Source organism: Megachile rotundata, chromosome 1 (genome assembly GCF_050947335.1).
Source record: "Megachile rotundata isolate GNS110a chromosome 1, iyMegRotu1, whole genome shotgun sequence".
Classification (NCBI taxonomy): domain Eukaryota; kingdom Metazoa; phylum Arthropoda; class Insecta; order Hymenoptera; family Megachilidae; genus Megachile; species Megachile rotundata.
In genome coordinates this window covers 20,173,793-20,196,405 of record NC_134983.1, presented here as the reverse complement: position 1 = coordinate 20,196,405, position 22,613 = coordinate 20,173,793, and the positions used below count along the sequence as shown (strand labels likewise).

At 38.8% G+C, this 22,613-nt stretch overlaps 1 protein-coding gene across 7 annotated transcripts in view; it reads left to right on the top strand.

Moving 5' to 3' along the window:
* The window catches only part of fid (class I SAM-dependent methyltransferase fire dancer), a 36,576-nt gene extending 13,964 nt beyond the window's left edge, over window positions 1-22,612 (top strand). The window contains exons 2-9 of one of the 7 annotated variants that reach the window (XR_013041559.1): window positions 5,137-5,353; window positions 8,423-8,526; window positions 8,936-9,127; window positions 10,101-10,240; window positions 10,782-10,908; window positions 10,994-11,443; window positions 11,532-14,680; window positions 14,740-22,612. Coding sequence is in view for 6 of the 7 variants with exons in the window: in XM_012287053.2 (XP_012142443.2) it covers window positions 5,185-5,353; window positions 8,423-8,526; window positions 8,936-9,127; window positions 10,101-10,240; window positions 10,782-10,908; window positions 10,994-11,443; window positions 11,532-14,582 (4,233 nt within the window). In the remaining variant the exon portion in view is untranslated. The other 6 variants (XM_012287056.2, XM_012287053.2, XM_012287058.2 and 3 more) reach the window with 6 other exon arrangements.
* Window position 22,613: the final 1 nt, after the last annotated feature.

Genomic DNA, 22,613 nt, shown 5'->3' with positions numbered 1-22,613 from the left:
TTTACAGTTATCATACAACCGATGCAGATTCAATCTAAACGCCTAAAGCATCAGAATGCACTTACATCCTTCATCTGCAATTTCCAGAACGATTTGTTCCAAAAGTAAATATTTTACTACGTAAACAAAGAACCGCATTGTCTATAATTAACATATAGCTCGTTATGAATATTCTACACTGAAGCACTTGGAATATCAGAATCGACCTAGATCTGTATCAAATCCTCGAACTATCACCTCCGGGCGATCCACGTGTTAAAATTTGATGCGACAAGAGATTGAGACATCAGAACAAAGAACTCTATTAATCGTCCATCAGACAGCATTCAATGCAGATTTCCCATTGAATCCAAGTATCTAGAGCATAAAAATTGATCTGGATACAAAGTTCTACGAGTACCTTCAGTTATCATAAAATTAATCTGTTCGAACTTCCTCGAATCTTTTGGTTCATCGATGGGGAAGAACGTCGTCGACCTGATGACGTTCCTGGACATCTGCCAGCTCTACCTTCAGAACAGACGCAAGTCGAGGAACCTGTGCACGTTGTGGGCCATCGTCACGTTCATTCGCACCGAGGACACCGGTGAATTTCTTCGTTGGTGTCGGGCGTACACGGTGCCGCATCTTCGTTACAGAAACGACTACAATAACTTGGAGGAGAAAGAGAAGCAGCGTGTCGATAAACTGATCCTTCGACTTATTCAGGAATTATTTAACTGCGGGTGTTTGCCTTCCTGCGACATCAGTTTATGAACGAACGATACTCGATGATCGGGAAGATGCTCTACCTGCAGCTGTTCAAGATTTACATGTGTAAGTGCGGTCTGGTTTGGATATTTTTGGGCTTAGGTTAATATTACTGCTATTAGGTTGTGGCTATGGCTACGTTTAGGTTGGGACAAATTCTTGGGATCTCATGTTAGGATAGATTAGGTTGGGATCAGATATACTCTTCTTAGGATAGATGGGGTTTACTCATATCAAATCCACATATGTTCTGTTGGGTTTAGATTTGGTCACAATATGAAGGTATATGTGAGTGGAAATTTTATTTATAATTTTAGTACTTGTAAAATTTTGTGACTGAGTTTTTTGAAACGTAACACACGTGACCATACATTTATAAACGTTGGCTGGTTCACACGGAGGCACGATCTACCTGTGGATTCTTCTTTTGATTCGCATTCCAAGTGTGTTATTCTTCCCCGGTCGTTTTTCGCGTGTCCTCTTGGTCTCGTCGTGGTCCAAGTGGAGCTACGAGTGGATGTCTTGCAGCGTTCTTCTTTCGTTAACTGAGAGCCCACTCGACCTGTTTGCGTCGACAGATCTCTTTTCGTCGTGATCGTTGCTAACAAGAACCCTCTATTGCAGGGATGGGCGGTATAGTCTCCCGGTTCCGTAACAAATAGCTGATTTCGAAACTTAGAAAGTCTGAGGCTGTTTGATTACATAAAAATGATGTGAAATAATATTTACGATACGTCAATTTGGAACATAACGTTTGATGAAAGTGATTGATGTAAAGTCGAAAGACGTGACACGTCGATTTAAGTTCCTATAATTTTCTGTTCGATTAACTTTGCATTTCTGCAATGGTATTTACGATATTTATATTCAATTGCTATAATTTCATCTGTGAATCGTTGAGAATGGTTAGACGTTCAAAATTAATACAACATATAACCATGTTATTCCTTTAGTTATTTAGCCATTTTTTTAATTAAGTTATGGTAGTTAAATGTCGTCACCCGTTTCGAATTACGATGTATTGAAAGATTGTTCTGTACGTTCCTGCTCCATTGTTTCCGCGATGTTTGATGAATAGAAGCCAAGAGCGTCTTTCCACGAATCGAGTGGGAATATATAGTTGTTATTTGAGGATATTGCTGACCGATCACCGAGACGATAGCTTTTCATCGCTGGCTTTGATGCCAAAAATGAAAGGATAGCACGTGCCTGGGCGATGATTAAAACTGGAGCAAGCTGATATCGATGAGTTTCTAACGATCTACGAATTATCAGCGACTCTTTCATGTTTTATTCTGCGTTTTTGTAGAATAATTATAGAACTTGTTTCATGTAAAAGAAGAAATATTTCTATTTTATAAAATAGAGTAACCGCGAAGTACAATATAATACGTGGTGACATAACGCATGGCAACATGACATGTTAATGATGTAATGTGTGGCAATATACCACATGGTGATGTAAGGTATGGTGATATAATGTATGGCAATATAACATGTTGATGATGCAATGCGTGGAAATATAACACATGGTGATATAATGTATGGCGATATGATACATGGCAATATAACGCATGGTAATATAACGCGTGGCAATATAACGCATGGTAATATAACGCGTGGCAATATAACGCATGGTAATATAACGCGTGGCAATATAACGCATGGTAATATAACGCGTGGCAATATAACGCATGGCGATATAACGCGTGGCAGTTTAACGCATGGTAACAACGCGTGGCAATATAACGCATGGTAATATAACGCGTGGCAATATAACGCATGGTAATATAACGCGTGGTAATATAACGCGTGGCAATATAACACATGGCGATATAACATGTTGGTGATGTAATACGTGGTAATATAACCTGCAGCGATGTAACACATGGCAATATAATGCGTGGCAATAAAACGCGTGGCGATATAACGTGTGCAGCAATATAATTATTTAGTGACACATAATTATATACTGATTGTACAATTTTGTAGATTCATCGGCGATTAGCGTCGACTATATTGAAACTACACCGTCAGTACGAGGCAGAAAATTGTATCTTTTGTAAACCGCTACCATTAGAAAGTTGCAATTTTTCATTCTCTCTGGCTGGGTTTCATGCAAGAACAAATCATCTTCCGTTTACAGGGCAATAAACGTTTTCTCTTGTTGTCTTTATAACATGTAAAGAAGGTTTCGTGAAGAGATTTGCTTTAATTCGATGACCCAGGTTGTACAAAATATGTTACCGATGTGTACGTTCAATTTTATATTGCTTATTACAGAACACCCAGTACATTTATCGATTGGAAATAACTATATGATCAGCAGTATCCTTTTTCCGAAGGATGAAACCCATTGTTTCGAGTTTGCAACAGCTGTCCACGATAATCTCGTTGTCGATACGCGATTCATTAGAATGTAGGACAGCCAGGGGAGATTAATTAGGTCAAACGTGCTACCTGTGGATTCCATCATGTTCCACCGAAAACTTGTGGCGAATTTTGTAACGTTTTCGTTGAAAATGTCTCATAGTTTCGTTTTTTCGTTGGGTACATTTTGCTTGTATGTTAGGAGAAACATTATAGAAACGATCAACGTTGATTGTTTTAGTGGAAAAGGACATTATGTAATCGGACATCGGTAGTTATTTTTAAATTGAAGCTTTCAATTTGTTACCTTTTTAGTACCATAACTGTATTACTAATTTTCATGTAGATTATTTTATTACATTATTATTGAAACGTTGTTCAACGATAATCCCCCTTGTAAAAGACACTAGGTAGGTAGAAGCATACAGCAAATGAAAGTGACGAGAAAGTATTGAAACTGGTAACTTCAGAACCGGAATCCATGGTCGACAACCGATTATGGAATATCAGACGATGGATGACCAAAGAAAAGTAAACGTCATCGTCTGCTTCCATTCAAAGTCACCAGCATAAAAATGAATACGGTATAGGGTAAATTTCTTAATTCAATTTTACAATCTCCTACTTGGTATCATTAATGTTAATGACCTATCAACGCGTAATTCATTCGAGCAGTTAATAACGAACGATAATAAATACATCTTAATTATTCTAGAATTCAATTTAATTGGGCAATATAATACTAAAAAAAAGTTAAATAACTATAAACTTTTAGCTGACAATGTAAATGTCTCTTTCTCAGAATGTCACAGAGTGTGAAATATGTAAGCTACACAAACGCGACAGTTGAAATGATAGTGACAAGTTTCTTTCATAAAATTAGCAATTTTTTAAATTTCTGTATACGTTATATTGTCATTTGTTAGATCACTTTGTGTTATATCGCCGCATGTCGAATTGTTACGTGTTATTTCGCTATACATGGAATTGGCACGTGTTATATAAGCACGCGTATAACAGATATCCGTTGTACTAACATGTGTTGAGTTATTGTGCATTATATCGCCGCGCGTCAAGTTACTACTCGTTATATCGCCACGCACTATATTTCTTCGCGTTATGTCATCGTACTTTATATCTCTACGTGTTGTATCACTGCATATTATACCCCTATACGTTATATCGCTGTGCGCTATATTTCCTCGCGTTATATCGCCTCGCACTATGTTTCCACGCGTTACATCGCCGTATTTTATATCTCTACGCGTTGTATCTTCACATATTATATTTCTATGCGTTATATCGCCGCGCACTATATCGCCTCGCGTTATATCGCTGTGCGCTATATTTCCTCGCGTTATATCGCCACGCACTATATTTCTACGCATTACATCGCCGTATTTTATATCTCTACGCGTTGTATCTCTACATATTATATTTTTATGCGTTATATTGCCGCGCACTATATTGCCTCGCGTTATATCGCCACGCATTATGTTTCCGCGCGTTACATCGCCGTATTTTATATCTCTACGCGTTGTGTCACCACATATTATATTTCTATGCGTTATATCGCCGACCACCATATCTCCACGCGTTATATCGCCGCACACTATATCTCCATGAATTAAATTGGCATATAGAATATTTCTACGCATTATATTGCCACCTGTGGAATTATTACCCATTATATATCGCCACATGTGGTTTTGTTATGCATTACATTTCCATATGTATGGTCTTCAGCAATATGTGGCCATATAAAGAAAGTCTACTATACTACCACATCATAAAAGATTAAAATCTTATTAATCCATTACCTGTATACCTGATATTTAATCTTCTCCACCTATCGCTACAATATTGTTTATAATTAAAATCGAAATGCAACCGCATCATAAATCTTTGGATCATTTAGATACGAATAGCATGATAAATAATTAAAATTGTAATTAGTTTCGTGCTGTAGAACGGTTCAGTTAATTAATGACGTTGTTATCTTATTTGTATTTGCAGTATCGCGGACACGCGTGTGGATGAGGGTAAACCATCTCAGCGAGAGGGATGTCTGAAAGCGAGGGAGAGCAAGTAGCTCGATCGGTGGCCCTTGAGCAAGCCTACGTCCATGAGGTTTACGAACAATGCGCCGAAAAGACTGTACAGAGCAAACACTGGCCACGGATCTATCAGTTTCTGGAGGAACTGGAACCTGGTGCCCTCGTGTGTGACATTGGTGAATATGGATTTTATTACGCTTTCGTGGTTTACTTTCTTGTGTTTCTTATTGGCGAAACAACTTCTGGATGTTGAGTGCGTTCAAGTTCTACTTAAATTTAATCAATTTTCAAGGGGTTACATTCAACTTACATCATGTTAATAATTCCTCGATTGATTCAATTGATTTATACTTGTTTCTTTAAATGAGGTCTTATATGCAGAGTTATTCGTTAAACGATACAGTTGATATTACAAGACACTTCATGACGTGTTAACTGAGCAAGTTACAAAATGTCATCCTCGAAGAATAAAATAACATTCCTAATAACAAGTTATCCTACATTTTGTTTAACGTTACTAGTAACATTTTAAATATACTCGTGTTAGAGATATAGTTAAGTAGAACCGCCTCTTACTTGATACTCATATAAACATCTTTCGTGTTCCCTACCACACCACGACGTTCAAGTTTATGCAATTTTTCCAATCGATACACAAATCGAGTTTAGTGAAAGTTTTCTGATGTTTCCATTTAATTCGTTCCGGAGTAACTTGATGGAATTTAAATCGAGCGACTGTGACATTCAAATAAGATTCTGTCTTCTTACTTCCTACTTGCAATGTACACAGTGTGTCGGAATTAGAAATGCTAATTATAAATATCATTTCTCTTTAGTGTCAGTCTGTAATTCAATAAATACCTATATTCTTTTTCTCTTCTGAATGGAAGCAGTTATTTACTTTTTCAGCTCCTTAATTGAGCTCAGTGAAAGTCATTTCTCTTTTATAGTTTTATATTTTGCTTATTTAAAAGTAAAGATTCTTTGGTAAATTGGTATCGAATGAAAATTGACTGGTGAAACGACGAGTTAACTTGTTATGTCCTGTTAGGTGATTAAGTAGAAAGGATTGTTACGCGTTTAGAGTTATATCACCATACTGCATTCAGCTATATACCCTCGCGTTATATTAACGGTTATTCTAAATGCATTGTCGTGTTATATTGCCGCTCTTTGCATTGTTTCGTATTATATTGCCATGTCTTGCATTCTATCGTATTATATCGCCACGCTTTGCATTCTCTCACGGTTTGAGTCATCTCGCGTTATATCGTCGCGCTTTGAGTTGTTTCGCGCTATATCGCCGACGCTTTGAGTTGCCTCGCGTTATATCGCCGGAACTGTAAGTTGTCTCACATTGGATCACCGGCGCTCTGCATTCTCTCGCGTTTTGAGTTGTTTCGTGTTATATCGCCGCGCTTTGAGTTGCCTCGCGTTATATCGCCGAAGCTCTAAGTTGTCTTACATTGGATCGCCGGCGCTCTGCATTCTCTCGCGTTTTGAGTTGTCTCGCTTTATATCGCCGCGCTTTGAATTGTCTCGCGTTATATCGCCGGAGCTCTAAGTTGTCTCGCATTGGATCGCCGGCGCTCTTCATTCTCTCGCGTTTTGAGTTGTCTCGTGTTATATCGCCGCGCTTTGAATTGTCTTGTGTTATATCGCCGCGCTTTGAGTTGCCTCGCGTTATATCGCCGGAGCTCTAAGTTGTCTCACATTGGATCACCGGCGCTCTGCATTCTCTCGCGTTTTGAGTTGTCTCGTGTTATATCGCCGCGCTTTCAGTTGCCTCGCGTTATATCGCCGCGCTTTGAGTTGCCTCGCCTTATATCGCCGGAGCTTTCACCTGTCTTGCGTTAAATATGCCACGCGTTAAGTTATCACGAGTTACATCACTGCGCATTAAATTGCAATGCATCACATCGTCAAGCATTATATTATCATGTTTTACATCTCCACTCGTAATAATACCACACATTGAATCATCACTCATTAAAATGTTACATAGTATACTACGTTATGCAAGGAAAATAGTAATTGCTAATCACACATGATTAAAATGATCGAAAAACAAAATGTCAATGTAATTAACTACGTATATTATATAAAAAAAATTCATTTTAGAATCTCCAAAATAGCTGTAATTTCTGTGTCCAATTAAAGACAAGGTTCCCTTTGAATAACGTCACACTGTTAGCCAATCTTCTGGTTTTTCAATCGTACGCTATATGCCACGCCTCCATCGTATATAACCAGGTATATGGATACACATTCATTCCCATACAAACGTTCATTTATAGGTTCACGTCTTTATTCGTTCCTTTGCTCGGTTTTTCTTCGTCTCGCAACCTCGGTCACTCACGCTTTCACATGATCAATTGACCTCCCCATGGATCTATCCGCGCGAATCCGTGCAGATTACATACACACGCGTATTCTCGTCTGTGTGTACACGTGGACGTGTGTCTGTCTGTGTGTGACACACGCGTGAGCTTAATCCCACGTCTCGTAGCCTCTGAAATACCGTGGGATCCGTTCTCCTCGGATTGCACAAACTCATCGACAAGCAGCGAACTTTGAAACTGAATTGATATAGTGTCCTATTTTGGATTCAGGTTTGTTTGTTACAGGTCTCTTCAAAGGCCATCCATTATTAACAAAGAAATCTCAAATATGAAATAGGGTATCTACCCTATATGAAATAGATATCTCTACAAATCATATATCTATATGATTTGAAATATGCAAACTTGGAAATGTTGAAAATTTCAGAATTTTGCAATTTGGGAATTTTTCATTTGAGTTGTTTCGCGTTATATCGCCGGTGGTATAAGTTGCCTCGCGCTATATTGCCGGATCTTTAAATTGCCTCGCGTTCTATCGCCGGTGCTTTGAGTTGCCTCACACTATATTGCCGGAACTTTGAGTTGTCTCGCGTTATTTCGCCGGTGCTTTGAGTTGCCTCGCACTATATTGCCAGAGCTTTGAGTTGCCTCGCGTTATATCGCCGGTGCTTTAAGTTGTCTCGCACTATATTGCCAGAGCTTTGAGTTGTCTCGCGTTATATCGCCGGTGCTTTGAGTTATCTTGCTGAGATAATTTTTAAAATTTGTAAATTTATTTAAGAAGATTTTTATATGTATCAACCTCTATAGTGTAAAGACATTGGTAACAGAAAAAACTGCTCTCCGTCTTTAACAAATAATACGACTTTTTTGCAAGTGCAAATGACATATTGATTTGTTCAGGTTGTGGCAACGGGAAGTACCTGAGCGTTAATCACAGCATCTTCAAGGTGGGAGTGGACCGGTGCAAACGTTTCACGGATATCGCGCGTGAGAAGGAGAATGAGGTAAATATATCATTTTCATGAAAATACAAATGAAGCAGTGTATACAGGAAACCGGCTCTTACATCCGTATCCTGCTGCACCGTGCTTAATTGTATCCGGAACATTTCCTACGGGAAACGTTTTTCCGATTAACCGTGCCGTGTAATTGCATGAAAAAGTGCGACACTGTCGATAGCGAGTAGCATTGGTCGCTGGACCCATGGGGTATCGATAATTAACTGTAAACGCGTTTATAAATTGTTTAGTTATGGAAAATGTCTGACTTATCGGCCATTTTATACTAAAAACGTTCAAGAAAATATTATAGTTTTGTTCAGTGACTAAGATAAAAATGTGCCACAAGTCCTATGTACACGAATAAAAAGTTGTTCTCAAATTGACCTAGTATTTATAGCATGTTATTTTGCAGGTGCTGATTTGCGACAATCTAGCGTTACCGTTTCGAGATGAGAGTTTCGACGCGGTCCTCTCGATTGCCGTGGTACACCACTTTGCCACAACAGAGAGGAGAGTCCACGCGCTCAGAGAGCTAGCGCGTGTACTTCGGATCGGTGGTCGCTTAGTGATATCAGTATGGGCTATGGAACAAAGGCACAGGAAGGTAAACATTCTGGTTCCCCATCAGGATGAAATGATGAACGTTAATTGAATCTAAGATCATCCACAGTTCTCTTTATGCGGCAAATTTGTAGTCGAGTTTACGTGTGAAACTGATATATCCATTACTTTGAAAAAGCGTGCTTCTGATGTAGAATTTATTGCATAAAGCTTTCACGTAACGTTTTACAAACTTTTCAATGCCAGTTATCTGATGGACACGAGATAGATGTGAACGATTTAATTCAGTTTAAAAATATCAACATCTGATAGGATTGCATTCAAATGTTATTTGAACATGCCTATGAAATACACCCACGCGAACATGACGGTCAATCGATACGATTGTTCCAATGCACATAGCCAAGGTAAACTGTTCGAATCTGTCGTGGGTGACCACATTTTTTCCAACCGAAGTCTTTTGTTTATATGGTTGTAACTGTATATAGATCCTTCAAATTTTCGAGGGAAATCAATAATCATCAAATTTTCTATTCTTTTATTTTTGTTTAAGGTATTTGAGTCTGATGAAAATTTTATTTTATAAATTGAATTGAACCAAATGAAAGAAAAAAAGAATATAAAATGCAAACTCTAAGCTTCAATTAATCCATTCACACATGTTTCATAATCCTGCATTGTGAACACATACAGGAATGTATTGATTATTTTCATATTACAAGGTATATTTGTCTCAAAATGTAATAAAATATTGTAACAAATTGTGAATACAAGAAATAATGTTTTTATTAAATTAAATAATAACCATGTCTTTTTACTTTTTGATTTTATATACAGTGATATTTGTTTCATCTTTGACGTACCACTTCATCATCCTTGCAAATAGTTAGTATGACTTTGATATAGCCAGTCATCCATTGCAAATGAACTCAGAAATAAAAATTGAAATATATTATATTAATTACAATGATTATACAAGAGCTTCTGATGTGATTAAAAAATTTTTTCCTTTTCAGTTTGAATCTCAAGATGTACTAATACCATGGCCCAAGGCGTACTGCATGAATTCAACGCCAGAAAAATCAAAACGTTCAGGTGCTCCAAGAAATGCCAGTTTCAATCAGAACACTCAAAAATTTTTGTCATCTTCCAAAAGGTATGTATATTTCAGCTACTGTATATAATGAATCAAAAAGTCATTAATGTACCAAGTTTATGGTAACAGTACTTAAATAGTGTAATATTATCAGAAAATCTATTTTGCAATAGTTGCTAAGTATATTATAGTTTTATATAAGGAAAATTGTACTCTATATTTTCTATTCATATTTATACACAAGATCAATATCTTCTTGTCATTGTTAACAGTAAAACACTATTTATATATTTTGAAGTACCTTATATTAAAATTCATACAAACAGTTCCTTTGTGTTTCTTCTATTAGATAATGAAAAGTTGACTCTATAATTATCTATGAAGACTTTGAAAATTGAATAAATGAACTAAGCACCACATCAATTGATTTTCTCACTTTAATATATGTCAATTCTGTATAATCATGTCAGAAAGTCATGAAAGCGATAGAAATTGCATTTAGCCTGTTTCCTTGTCCCTGTTTCACTCTTCTTTGAGACGCTTTCCTGTCTAGGTATCTAGATGACTTTGATAATTACAGTTAATGGGATCCTTGTTTCAGGAACAGCCAACGAAAATGCAAGAGCAAGAGTTATTGGATCGACCCAATATTCAGTCCATCACCATCTACCAGCAGTCTGTCAAGTCCTAACGAGACCTGTTATAGCTTTTTCCGTCGAGCTTTGCAGGTATTTATAACGATTTGACCTTCCATAACAGGTTCACTAAACCAAGGTAAATTCTTCAAAACGAAAATTTATCGATTTGCTTTAGAAACTAGCAGGAGGCAGGCGGGGCTCCGGAAATCGTCCTTGGTTTCTGGAGAGCTGGCAAAGCGGCAGCGGAAAGAACCGAAAAGATTACGAACAAGAAGAACCTCCAGACGCGGACGAGCTGCCGATCGAATTACGTTGCGTGGAAGACGTTAATGTTACTCTGAACAAACAATCAGACTCGCTGAGCATCAAATCGAAGAGCCTTGGCGATATCCTGGAGATTCAACGGCTGGACCTCGTGCGATCCAGGTCCAGCATACCCGGCCTCTGTTCCATGCTGACGTCCGAACTGAATTTGGACGGCGAATCCAGGACGTCGTCGTCGTCTATAAGCGGCTCGAAGCCACGGTTGGTGAAACAGAAATCTCACTTCGTGGATGACGTCAGTTTGGAAAATCCTGACAACACTGCCATTCAAGAACTAACTAAGGACGTTCCAGACTTTCAGGTATAGATGTTCTTGGAGTTTCACTGATGATTATCGTAGTCAACAAAATAAACCGTTTCGATAAATCCTTAAATTTCTGTGAATCTAGGTAACACCTACTCACAATTCAAAGCGGGGAAGCATCCTGAAACAAAGCTCCATGAACGAGGAGATAATGTCTGCGGAGAGGTTGGAAGAGAAGGAGAGGGTTCGACGGAATATAATGAAGCAAGCGTCTCTAAACGAGGACATCATCTGCAAAGGCAAGACGTTCGAATCCCTCAGGGACTCCCTTTACTCCGCTAACGCGACTAAAAGGTTTCAACTGTTAAAAAGTGGCCTTACGAATAAGATCAAACAGTCGACCACGAATATCGAGGTGTCAGGTATATCCATTAAGAACGGCTTTGTGAAGATTCTTCAGGGATGGAAGTCCGCTGAAAGCGATATATCACCGACGCCCTGTAACGGTACATCGAACGACGAAGCGTCGAGAACGAAGGGCAGCGAGAAGATTCCACCTACGACACCGACGAAGAGGGAAGTAGAGGGTGTAGAGAGGCGGTTGTCTCGGGAGGATGGTTCAGATTCGTCGAAAGACAGCAGTTTGCAAAGCGACACAAGCGTCGATTCCGAGGATAGTTTCGCGTCCGTGATTTACGTGCCAAAGCCGGACGCTCAGACATCAATAGATATTATACCACCCTCCACGGGTCATCAACTAAGTAGCACCTCGGCACCTCCTTCGCCGCGGGTCAAACATCCGCCTGATACGCATAATTCCAGGCTCAAACTCATCTCCATGTCTCCCCTGCTTAAACAGTTCCCAGCTACGAGTAAATCTCTGCCACCGCCTAGTCCACCCGGCTTGTCTCCTCGTTCCCTGAATCCTGTATTCACTAGACCGTTTTTCGGCCCCACAAGTATCGTTAGTCAACCGTCTCTTGATGCAACAAACGGTACAAAAAGAGCGGACGTTTTGAACGGTACCTACCAGTCGGTGGACTCGGAGCTACAGGTAAATAAGAAGAACGCCGAGAACGATGTATGTAGAAGGAATAGTTTCTTGGAGGGAAAGAAGCCCACTCTACAAGCCATACGCGCGTACCGATCGATGACTGAAACTCTGGAGGTCGTCGAAGAACCGCAAACTGTTAAGGACACCGCACCCCTTCTGCCGAAAACCGAGCAAGAGGATACTCCTGAAGTACCGATGCAGGAGAAGAGCAATCATGACATTAGCAAGGAGGAGGAGAATCGTAAGGCCAGGTTGAATCAGATCAAGGAACTGTTGAAGCAGAAGCCAGGTTTTGCCACCAGGACCAAACCGTCGTTTCCTTTGGTTAGAAGAGCTTCGACCACGGCCAGCGGTCGTCTGGAAGCCGTCACCAAAGTCTTGCCACGGTTACTGTCGTTGGAGCTGTTCAATCCTGAGACCGATGACCTCGACAGCGACTCCAGCGGAGTTTCTTCTCCAGAGTCGGTGGGTTCGGTGATTAGCGTAATATCTGACGAAAGGTACATGGCAAAGAAAGATAATAACAAGTCGGAATGCACCGAGTCAGAAGTGTTAGACAGTTCAGCGGAGAATGTCTCTGACCCCAGCGACATAACTGCCGACGAATCATCCGGTTGCGTAGCTGATTCGAAGGAGGACGAGGCGAAAACTGCGACGGATAGTTCTTCGTCCCATTCTTCAAGGTTTCCAGAAAGTTCTGCCTTGGGTGGGTCCTTGGAGAACGATGGTACTGTGCAACAAGAAGGAGCTGACTCATCCAGCTCCAGCGAGAGCAAGGTAACGAAGCCCAGTATTGAGATGCCGGAAGTGGATGCGACCTGGAACGAAGAACTCCACAAGCACCTGATTGACTTCACCGAGAACCTTAGCGAGAACCTGAAACACGATCAGTATTACCATAAATGTGAGCTGGACGGCGACAGAGCTCCTCAGAAGAACCCGACATTTTCTAAGAAGGAGTCTGACAAGCGAATCGATGATCTTCACAGCGATTCCAGTGGAGTCTCTTCGTCAGAATCAGCGGGTTTAACCAGCATCTTGGTGTCTAAAAAGAGCAAGGATAGATCTGATACAGGTTATCTGAAGGGCAAGATCAAAACAACGACAGAGGCTTCCTCGAAGCTTCTCGCTGCCGCGGCGAACGTGGCCAGTTCCCTGGAGGACGCTGTTGGTACGGCGATCCAGAAAACGCACAGTACACATCCGAGGCAAATCGCACAAGAAATGGTCGAGGGTTCGAAAGCGAAAGAAAAGTCCAGCATTCAGTTACCGGAAGTGGACAATACGTGGAACGAGGAATTCCGCAAGCACCTGATTCATTTCACGGAGAACATCGGCCAAAGCGACCAAAAGATCCCGGATGATCCTTTCGTTTCGAAAACGAAAGACGAGGCTCCTTCCTCCAAATCCGTCAGATCCTCCAAGTCTAAGTACAACGATTTATCCAACACGATCGCCTGGCTGAGTAACGCCAACAACGGCTTCCACGAGCACCCCGACAAGATGGAGTCGTTAGACGTAGAGGATCCAGTTCGCAACAAGATGCAACGAAGCCCATCCGACGACATCATGGACTTCGTGATGGTGTCCAATACCGGCGAGTTTATGAACGAGAAAGAGAACGTCACCTCGGACAAACCTGTGCCGGAGAAGCCGTACCTGAGGTCTGCCAACTCGATAACGTCCAGCGACATGGGCGAGTCCATCGACAACACCATCAGCTTCAGCAGTCGCGCGGAGTCCACCAGGAGACTTTGCAGCAGCATGGTGTCCTTACTGTCCAACAACACCACGGAGTACCCCAAGTCGTACGCGGAGAAACGCAGGCTCCAGATCCAGAGGAGGTCAGCATCGGAGGAGGCGCCATCCAGGTATCCTGACAACAGCAAACGCAGCACCGACTGCCTGGTGACCACGACGGGCAGCAACCACTCACTGAGTGGCTCGTCGTCCCAAGAATCGTTGACATCGGGCCGCGGAGGCGGCGCCATCACCTACCATCAGTACTATCACGTGTTCAGGGAGGGCGAGCTAGACCAACTGATCAACAAATACGTGGAGAACTTGCACATTATCTCGTCCTACTACGACCACGCGAGCTGGTGCATCGTCGCGGAGAAGGTGCAGGTCTGGACTATATGACTCGAGGCCTATGCTCGAGGCTCAATCGTTGGCGCGTTCTTATCCCGTGAATCTCGGCGCCTAACGCGCACTCATGCCACCAGATAGATCCAAAGAAGGTAATCGGTTTGCGAGCCACAGGTGTACTTTGCGCCATACTGAATGTTTCTCGTTTCAGTTTACCCGAAGGCCGATTTCTCCGCTGCTGTAATAGAATGCACGACGCGTACTAACAAGGGAACATCCCAACCCGGAAATTCAACGTTATGAAACTGGGAATATGTCGAGTGTATACAGACTTTCCTATTTATATCGACCCATTCGAGTATCTTTGAAAATATTGATTATGCAAACAAATATTTTAGATAAAAGTTACGCGGACACGTAGGGGAGATATGAAGGTCATGTTCTTTAATGCTTCGTTCGATGCAGCTCGTTATTCTGTACAGAAAAGTATTAAGCTACTTATGGAGAAACGTCATTTTAATATTTTGCAATATATTTGCGTGGATTGATTTAAATGAGTCATCTTGTATATGCTCTACATATTCCTTCCTCAAGTTTTATAATTGTTCTAATTTCCAGGATGGTATGTTTTGTCGGGATATATTGATGCTTCTTTTAAACTCGTTTCGACTTGTGGTCTTAGTGTCGAATGGCCGCTGCCTGTTGAGGATTTCTAGTCAAGTTCGAGCAAGTGGGTCAACAGCAATTCAAGTAGCCACTTGAATTCAGTATTTAGTCGGAGCCATTTTGGTCACTCATGGTCAATGAACTTAGTCTCATTGTGCGTAGAAGAATGAAAGATTATAGAAGAAAGAGAGGAATACAATAAGTAACTATAAGAAGAATTTACTTATGCCTGTGATGAGTATACGAAGAAAGTTGAAAAAGCTTATAACGTTATCTCTAGCAAGATGACCTTGAGTGACTACGATCCTTGCTCTTAATCACTCAGATCCCATCAGCTTTGAGTACTTGACGCCTCGAAACTCTCAGACTCTACATTCTGAATGTACTTCTGCGTGTTACTATCCATGATCTGAACGTGTGAACTGAACAGAAACATTCTGCCTCGCGAAGTATACCCCATCACTGAATTCTACCGAATTGCGAACGATATCGTTTAAAATAAGAGAAAATGCTTGAGAGGCGAATGAAGAACGAGATGTAAATATGTAACATAAAAAACGTTTCCGACGTAAACGCACAGATCGGTAAACAAAGGTGTTCATCAGATAGGGGACACTAATTAGAATAGATATTTATATCATTCGTCTAAGCGCTTGACCAAATGTTTCTTGTTTACTCGTTTGTCCGTCGAATCCATTTCTTAATTTCCCAACGGATGTCCATTCTAGTCTCGAACGATCGCGCAATAACGCGTAGCCTTAGTTTAAGCGTTAGGTCTGTGGTTCCTAATCTTTTCATCGTCGAACATCATCATACTAGAATCATTCTCCCGTGACAACGGACACACGTTTTTCTATCGAAGTCTGTACGGTTCTGACATGTTATGTTCGTTTTAAAACAGTTTCACTGTAGGCAGCAATGCTTGTAACATTATTAATACAATATTAAAGATTTCAAGTCGGAGATTTTCTAGTCCAGTTGATGTGGACGTAGCAGGAAAAATATGGCCGTGGTGGGGATAATGTGGGCGTGACAGAAAGAGCATGGTCGTGGTAGGGATAATGTGGGCGTGGCAAGATAAATATCGTCGTGGTGCGCAGGATGTGGGCGGGTTAAAAGGAACACGTTGGTAAAGGTAACACGTGAATATGCTGGATTTAGTAGAAAAGGTGTAGGTATCGCAAGAAGAATAATAGTAAGGTATATGCGTGATAAATAATCGCAGTGTAGGCGTAACAAAAAGAATATGGTCGTGGCAAACATGATGTAGGCGTGGTAAAGCCCAGTAAGATAGGTACAGTCACGTAAATACAGTAGCATCAAACAAAACCATGAGAACAATTGCTGACTTTGAAAGAAAATTGCTGCCTATTATAAACATGTTACAACGGAATCTGTTGGGGTAATCCCTTACAAGTATTTTTCACTGATTTTCAATCCTCGACGATAGCTCAAATTTTGTCCTTTTCATTTTCTTCGAACGACGCGACAAATGCGGTTGTCGCAGGACACTGTACAATAAACAATCTCGTTCTTGTAGGGCTGCGACAGTGAAATGCTATTGTCCCGCGGCGATCGGCATCCCGTGCATTCATTAATTTTGTATAGGTACACGAAACCGTCTCATATACGGGGGACTTTCTTTTCACCGTGTGTATGTAAATAAGGATAATTCTCGTTCGGCAACTATAGATAACTTCCAGGTATAAACGATGCTTCGCTAGCGTTCATTTGCCTACGCGTGTATCTCGCAGGCAACGAAGAACGCGAAAAACCGAGGGCTTGCGATTAGAACTTAAGACGTATGGGAACTGCTGTTCCAACCTAGCGGATGTTATTGCGCTATTACTAACGGGAAGCAGGAACATAATCTGCTCAAAATAATTTGACAACTTAAATTGAATACTGATCCTACTTATTAGACATCAACATTTACACGCTCTTCTGAGTAAGTCTATATAACCTCTTAGGCTATTCCAGGTTTCCTCTAGATTACTAGGTTATCTCCAGAATATTGTCACAATTATTCCAGAATAATTTCTTATAATATTTTCATTTTTTCTAAATAATTCCAAGATTTAGATTGATAAAAATGACATACAGTTTCTGTAATATTAAATTGGCGTGAAATCTATTCATACATAAGGTTGTTCCAATTATTTTGAGCTGCATATGTGTTGCTTAAGGTTCCAGCACACGGCACACAAGAGAAACGTTAATGAGAGAAAATTAATCGTTCTCGTTGTTAGATTCAACAATATCCGTTCGATGAGCATCAATCGAAATGAACGATAACAGATATCCGGGAATACGGTTCGATTGATTAAGGAAAGAATGACGGAACTTGATTCAATTAGGAGCTATCGCGAGCAGAATTGGCAATTAGAAAGTTTCGCAATAGCTTCGTCGAACAGGCCTCGGCAGCGAGCTCGATTCACCGAACGAGTCATTGGCGTAACTAGATAGGGACCAGGGTGGGTCTCCCTCCTCCAAACATAAACTACTTCCTCCTAAAACGTAACATGAGAAATGTAGAGCATAAGGTACCTCGTATATCGTATTAGAAATTAAAAAATTTTTTAAATCATAAATTTTCAAACTTCTACATTTTTAAATTTCCCGCGTTGCCGAGTTCAAATCTTCAAACTTCTAAATTTGCAAAATTTCCCAAATTTCTGTGCTCCTATTCAGATGTAATAAATCTTCAGATGTTCGAGTTTTCAAATCTTGAAATTCGGCAGTTCCTTGATTTCCAAATTCTCAGATTTCTAAATAAAGAATTGCAGAAGCCATTAGTTCATGTGTCTGATCCGATGTGTCAACACTGTTAGAAAGATTAAGGTACCTGATCCACCCCAGATAAAATTGCTAGTTACGCCAATGGAGCGAGCACGTAAATTCGCAAAGGACCAAAAGCTAAATAGAGTACGTCTGCGTTAAATTCCACTGGTGCGTTGCAAAATCAAGCGCAGTCGCGTGTGTAAATTCGTGACAAGAAGGAAAGTGACGTAAACGCAAAATTGAAATTCGCCGGATTCAAAAGGGTAAAATAACACATTTGGAGTTCACGGAGTACATGTAATATCGCAATAACTATCGGACCATTTAAACAAGAGTATACCACCAAACAGCAGAGCAGGATATTAACCCTTTATTCAGCAATCGTTTGTCAGGTTAGTTGATTCCTTGTTTTTCAAGGAGTCCATCCATACGAGTTTACAATCACTACGATTTTCCTTATGTGAATATCGTGGAACTAAAATATTCGTATCCAATAAGGTCCGTGGAAAAGTCCCTAAATTGCAGCATCCGAAAATTCCGGTATTCCAAAGTTAAATGTCATTTTCAATATTTTATCGTTATATATCATTGTTTCATGATCATTATAGTATCACATTTAACATTTATGTTGCGGTGAGTGAGGTCTGAAAAAAGCAGTTTATTCACTTTCAATAATAATATATTTAAAACATGGTACGTGAACAAAAAGTAAATAAAATAAACATAGGTGCAAGTAAAAAGTACAATATGGCAGCGTTCGTGATCGATAAGCGGGAAATTCAAACACCATAACAGCGTTATAACAAAAGTATTAATTTATAACCATACCACTCCTTCATCTCTTGTTTCCACGGATCCTGAACTATATAAAGAATGCATAAACGTAGTATATAAAGAAATCATGTTAACGAAATAAAGGGTTAAAATATCTCCGCCATAACCGGACTGTATATCCATACACGCATTAAACTGTACTGACCGCGAAGATCCTATAGCTAGAGAAGGGGCGAAAATAAACACGTACATGTAGTATCGCGAAGTTGTTGACTCAATATCAAACCAATTTACAAAAGCGTTAAAACGTAGATATCATAGTGGAGTATAACGATCGCGCACTTACGAAATGGATTTAAATAATTCTCTACAAGTTAAAGTTTAATGGATCCAGTGATATTATACTTCATATGTTATAACAAGCATACTTTGCTACACTTTTTTTGTAAATACGTATCTTACTGAGAATACAAAACCAATATATATATATACATATAAATACGTGTATACATACATACATACATATATCGGCAATCTATTACAGTTTAAAAAGGCTGTATCTCAATGTTGAGCGATGAACGTTATACTTTTATTGAGAATAATTTCATTGTTTTCGAACGAAACATCTTTAACGCTTTTCTTGCATACTGCTGGAATAAATTGCAATTTTCTTGAATCGATTAAATTGCAAAGTACGACTGTTAATTAAAACGATGTGAAACGCAAATTTTGTTAGGTTATCTACATAGTATTTATTTGTAATTTTGAGCATAGTTGTATATACTTACTGCAAGCAATATATTTATGTTCATCGATTTTCAATATCGAAAGATGATTTAAATTAACATCAATTATTTCTTGTACAAAAGAATCTAGATAATGAAGTTTAATTAAATTGTATAGCTCGATTTTATTGTCAAAGTTTAAAAAATAGAGTTTCTCGATAGTTGACCGAAGGAGAAAATGTACAAAGGGGGTTGTTCTCGTAAACGCGACACCAGCGCCGCCATGGAACGAACGAACGAATGCACAATCGATAAAATCAGAACTCTACGTGATCAGTGATTTTAATCGAAAGCCTAATTGTTGCTCACTTGTGTTTACAAACGTCCACGATCGTTTCAAACAGTCCTCTGATGCGTTCTTCTTTTAATATTTTTTATTTGCGAGCTTTTTATTATAGTTCCCGCCAAAATATAGCGTGATCGTAAACAGTGGCGGATTAACTGCGTTGCACTCGAGCGTGCACGAATCATAACCAAAATTATAAATGATAATTATTACAAACTAGATATGTGCAAATATTTGTTTCTAATTTATCGTTTATATTTAGACGTATTAACAGTTTTGGTACTACTTAATTTTTTATTTACCTTAATGTCAACATAGTCTTCCTCGATAATTGTAATTTCCAATCGAAACGTTTATGTTGTATCGAACGAACGATATCGACGAAGGAAATTCATTCGACTTGCACGTGTCTATCGTAGATAAATTAACTCAACGTTTCCTATTCATAATTCCACAGCAGATACACAAGGCAGAATATGAACAAAACGCTGTTGGATTTTAATGCTGCATCTAGAGAAGGCTGTGTTCGACATAGCTTAGATATGTATATATGTTACGTGTATGTGTCACAGTGAAACTTGATAGCACTTCCTTTATTATTTTTGCAAACATTCAGTTACATGAAATAAAATACTTTTCAGTGTTGAATCTATTTTATATTTTTAATAAATCAGGTCCAAAAATGTTTCTACAGGTAAAAATTAAAATTTTCTTACTCGTGAACTTTTACTGTGACATATACGTACACACAGACACATACCTGCATACCAGTGCATACATGTAACACATGCGTATGGAAAAAGACGTACATAATGCACACACCATATATAAGGTCTAATAATCCCACACCTATATAGTGAATATTTAAAACGAAAAAAAAATTGTTCTTCGCGCATATTTATTCCCCTTCCATCCAACGAGAAATATGTAATTATCGCGGTAATAACACGAGGTTCAATGTTGCGTACGACTTTCTATTATATCGTAGCATATCACGCGTTGTCATTACAGCAGATGTCATGTCCGATCTGGAAATTTTTAATTGATATCTTGAAACGAGGAACAGATTTTTTCCATTTGTTATTCTATATTATTCTGTTAATTTTATCTGAAATTATGTAGTTTCTCTGTAGAAATTACGTATAATATACTATATACGATAACCTCTTAAAGTTAAAATGAAAAGATTTGTTCCTTACTTGTATGATGTATATAGAAATTTCCAGATCGACTTCTAATAAATATGCATATGAAATTATATTCGGAGAGAATGATTGCTATAGAAATGGTGCTATTTACGAAAGATCAATGATTGCTTATCATCGAAGAAGCACAGTTGTAGACGTACTCGAAGTGAATTAAAATATCGATTTTGTTTCATCGATTGTTAATTTTGGTTTTAACTACGCGAATATATCAGGGTAATAACCTTATTATATGAACGATATTCGAACGAAATCGAGAATACTTGATTGTATGTAAATTAAAGTTTTTCGATTTCATTCTTATGCATTTCAAACGTATACTGCTTTGGCGCCAAAACTTAATGATAAAGGTTTACTTACACAATTCAACTATAAGCGAAACAAATCGACCTCCGATATTAAATAATTGCAAATATTTTGATTTATTTAGTATTTACTACTATCATCTATTGTTAACAATTATTACAGTGAAGTCTCGCTGAGTGGCTCTGGACAGATCGTAGAAACGGGAAAATTGTGATTATTAAAATAGTAATGATTTATCGTCAAAAATTTGGAAACTCATCAGTTTAGAATTTGTTCATTTCAAATTTGTAGATTTTGAGATTTCATATGAATAAACTTTGTCCAAGGGCCATGTGACGGGACTGCGCTATATTTAGTGTACTGTTACACTTCATATGACTATCGAAGTATCGAAAATGGGCGCGAATTTTGAAATGCATTTAATTCTAAGAGAACACAAAGGGGGCGCTACAAGAGATTTCTTCGGTGTTATGATTCTAGCTTGGGGTACATTACGTTCGGACTGTACCTCTAAAATATTTAAAAAGATATTGACAATATATATACATGTGATTGACAGAAGGTTCCATCACAGTTTTGTAAACTACATCGTATTTCTATAGGGTTTACCATTATGGGAACAGAGGAAGCGCGAAAGGAGCACGCGATAATAAAATTATAGCGCAAACGATAATTAATACTACTGAAAAATGAAAAAAAAAAAGACAGCGGTTTACCGCAATAAGATTCTGAACTGCTGAACTTTAAATTACTTTAAAAGAAGAATTCGCGTGCCCTGGATATTTTCCTCTTTCCTTTAGTAATATCGTATTAAACGTTTTTCTCTTTCTTTGTTTTCTTTTCTCTTGATAATACCGTACTTACGGTCCAGTAATACACTGCATACGTATGTTTATTGAAACTTTCCATGATACCGAATTAATGATTCAGTGCACTCGATCGATTAATTAATTGTTCGTATTCATTTTGAACATCTACTAGGCTATGTTCGAAACCAGACCAGATTTCTATTTTATACCTGTATTTCACGAACAGGATATTAGGATGATGATCTATTGCGCATTATTATGTATATGTACATTTCGTTTAATAGAGATAATATTTCATACTTCTCACATAATTATTGACTATTATACCCTGTACAACTGAATCTTTTTTCTTTTCTATATATTGAATTGTTTATAATAATATATTCTTTATTGGTTGTTTTATAGCATTGCAAGGAGTTTACAAAACTTTATGATACTTTATTTTTATAGTAAATTATAATAGTATACGTTAC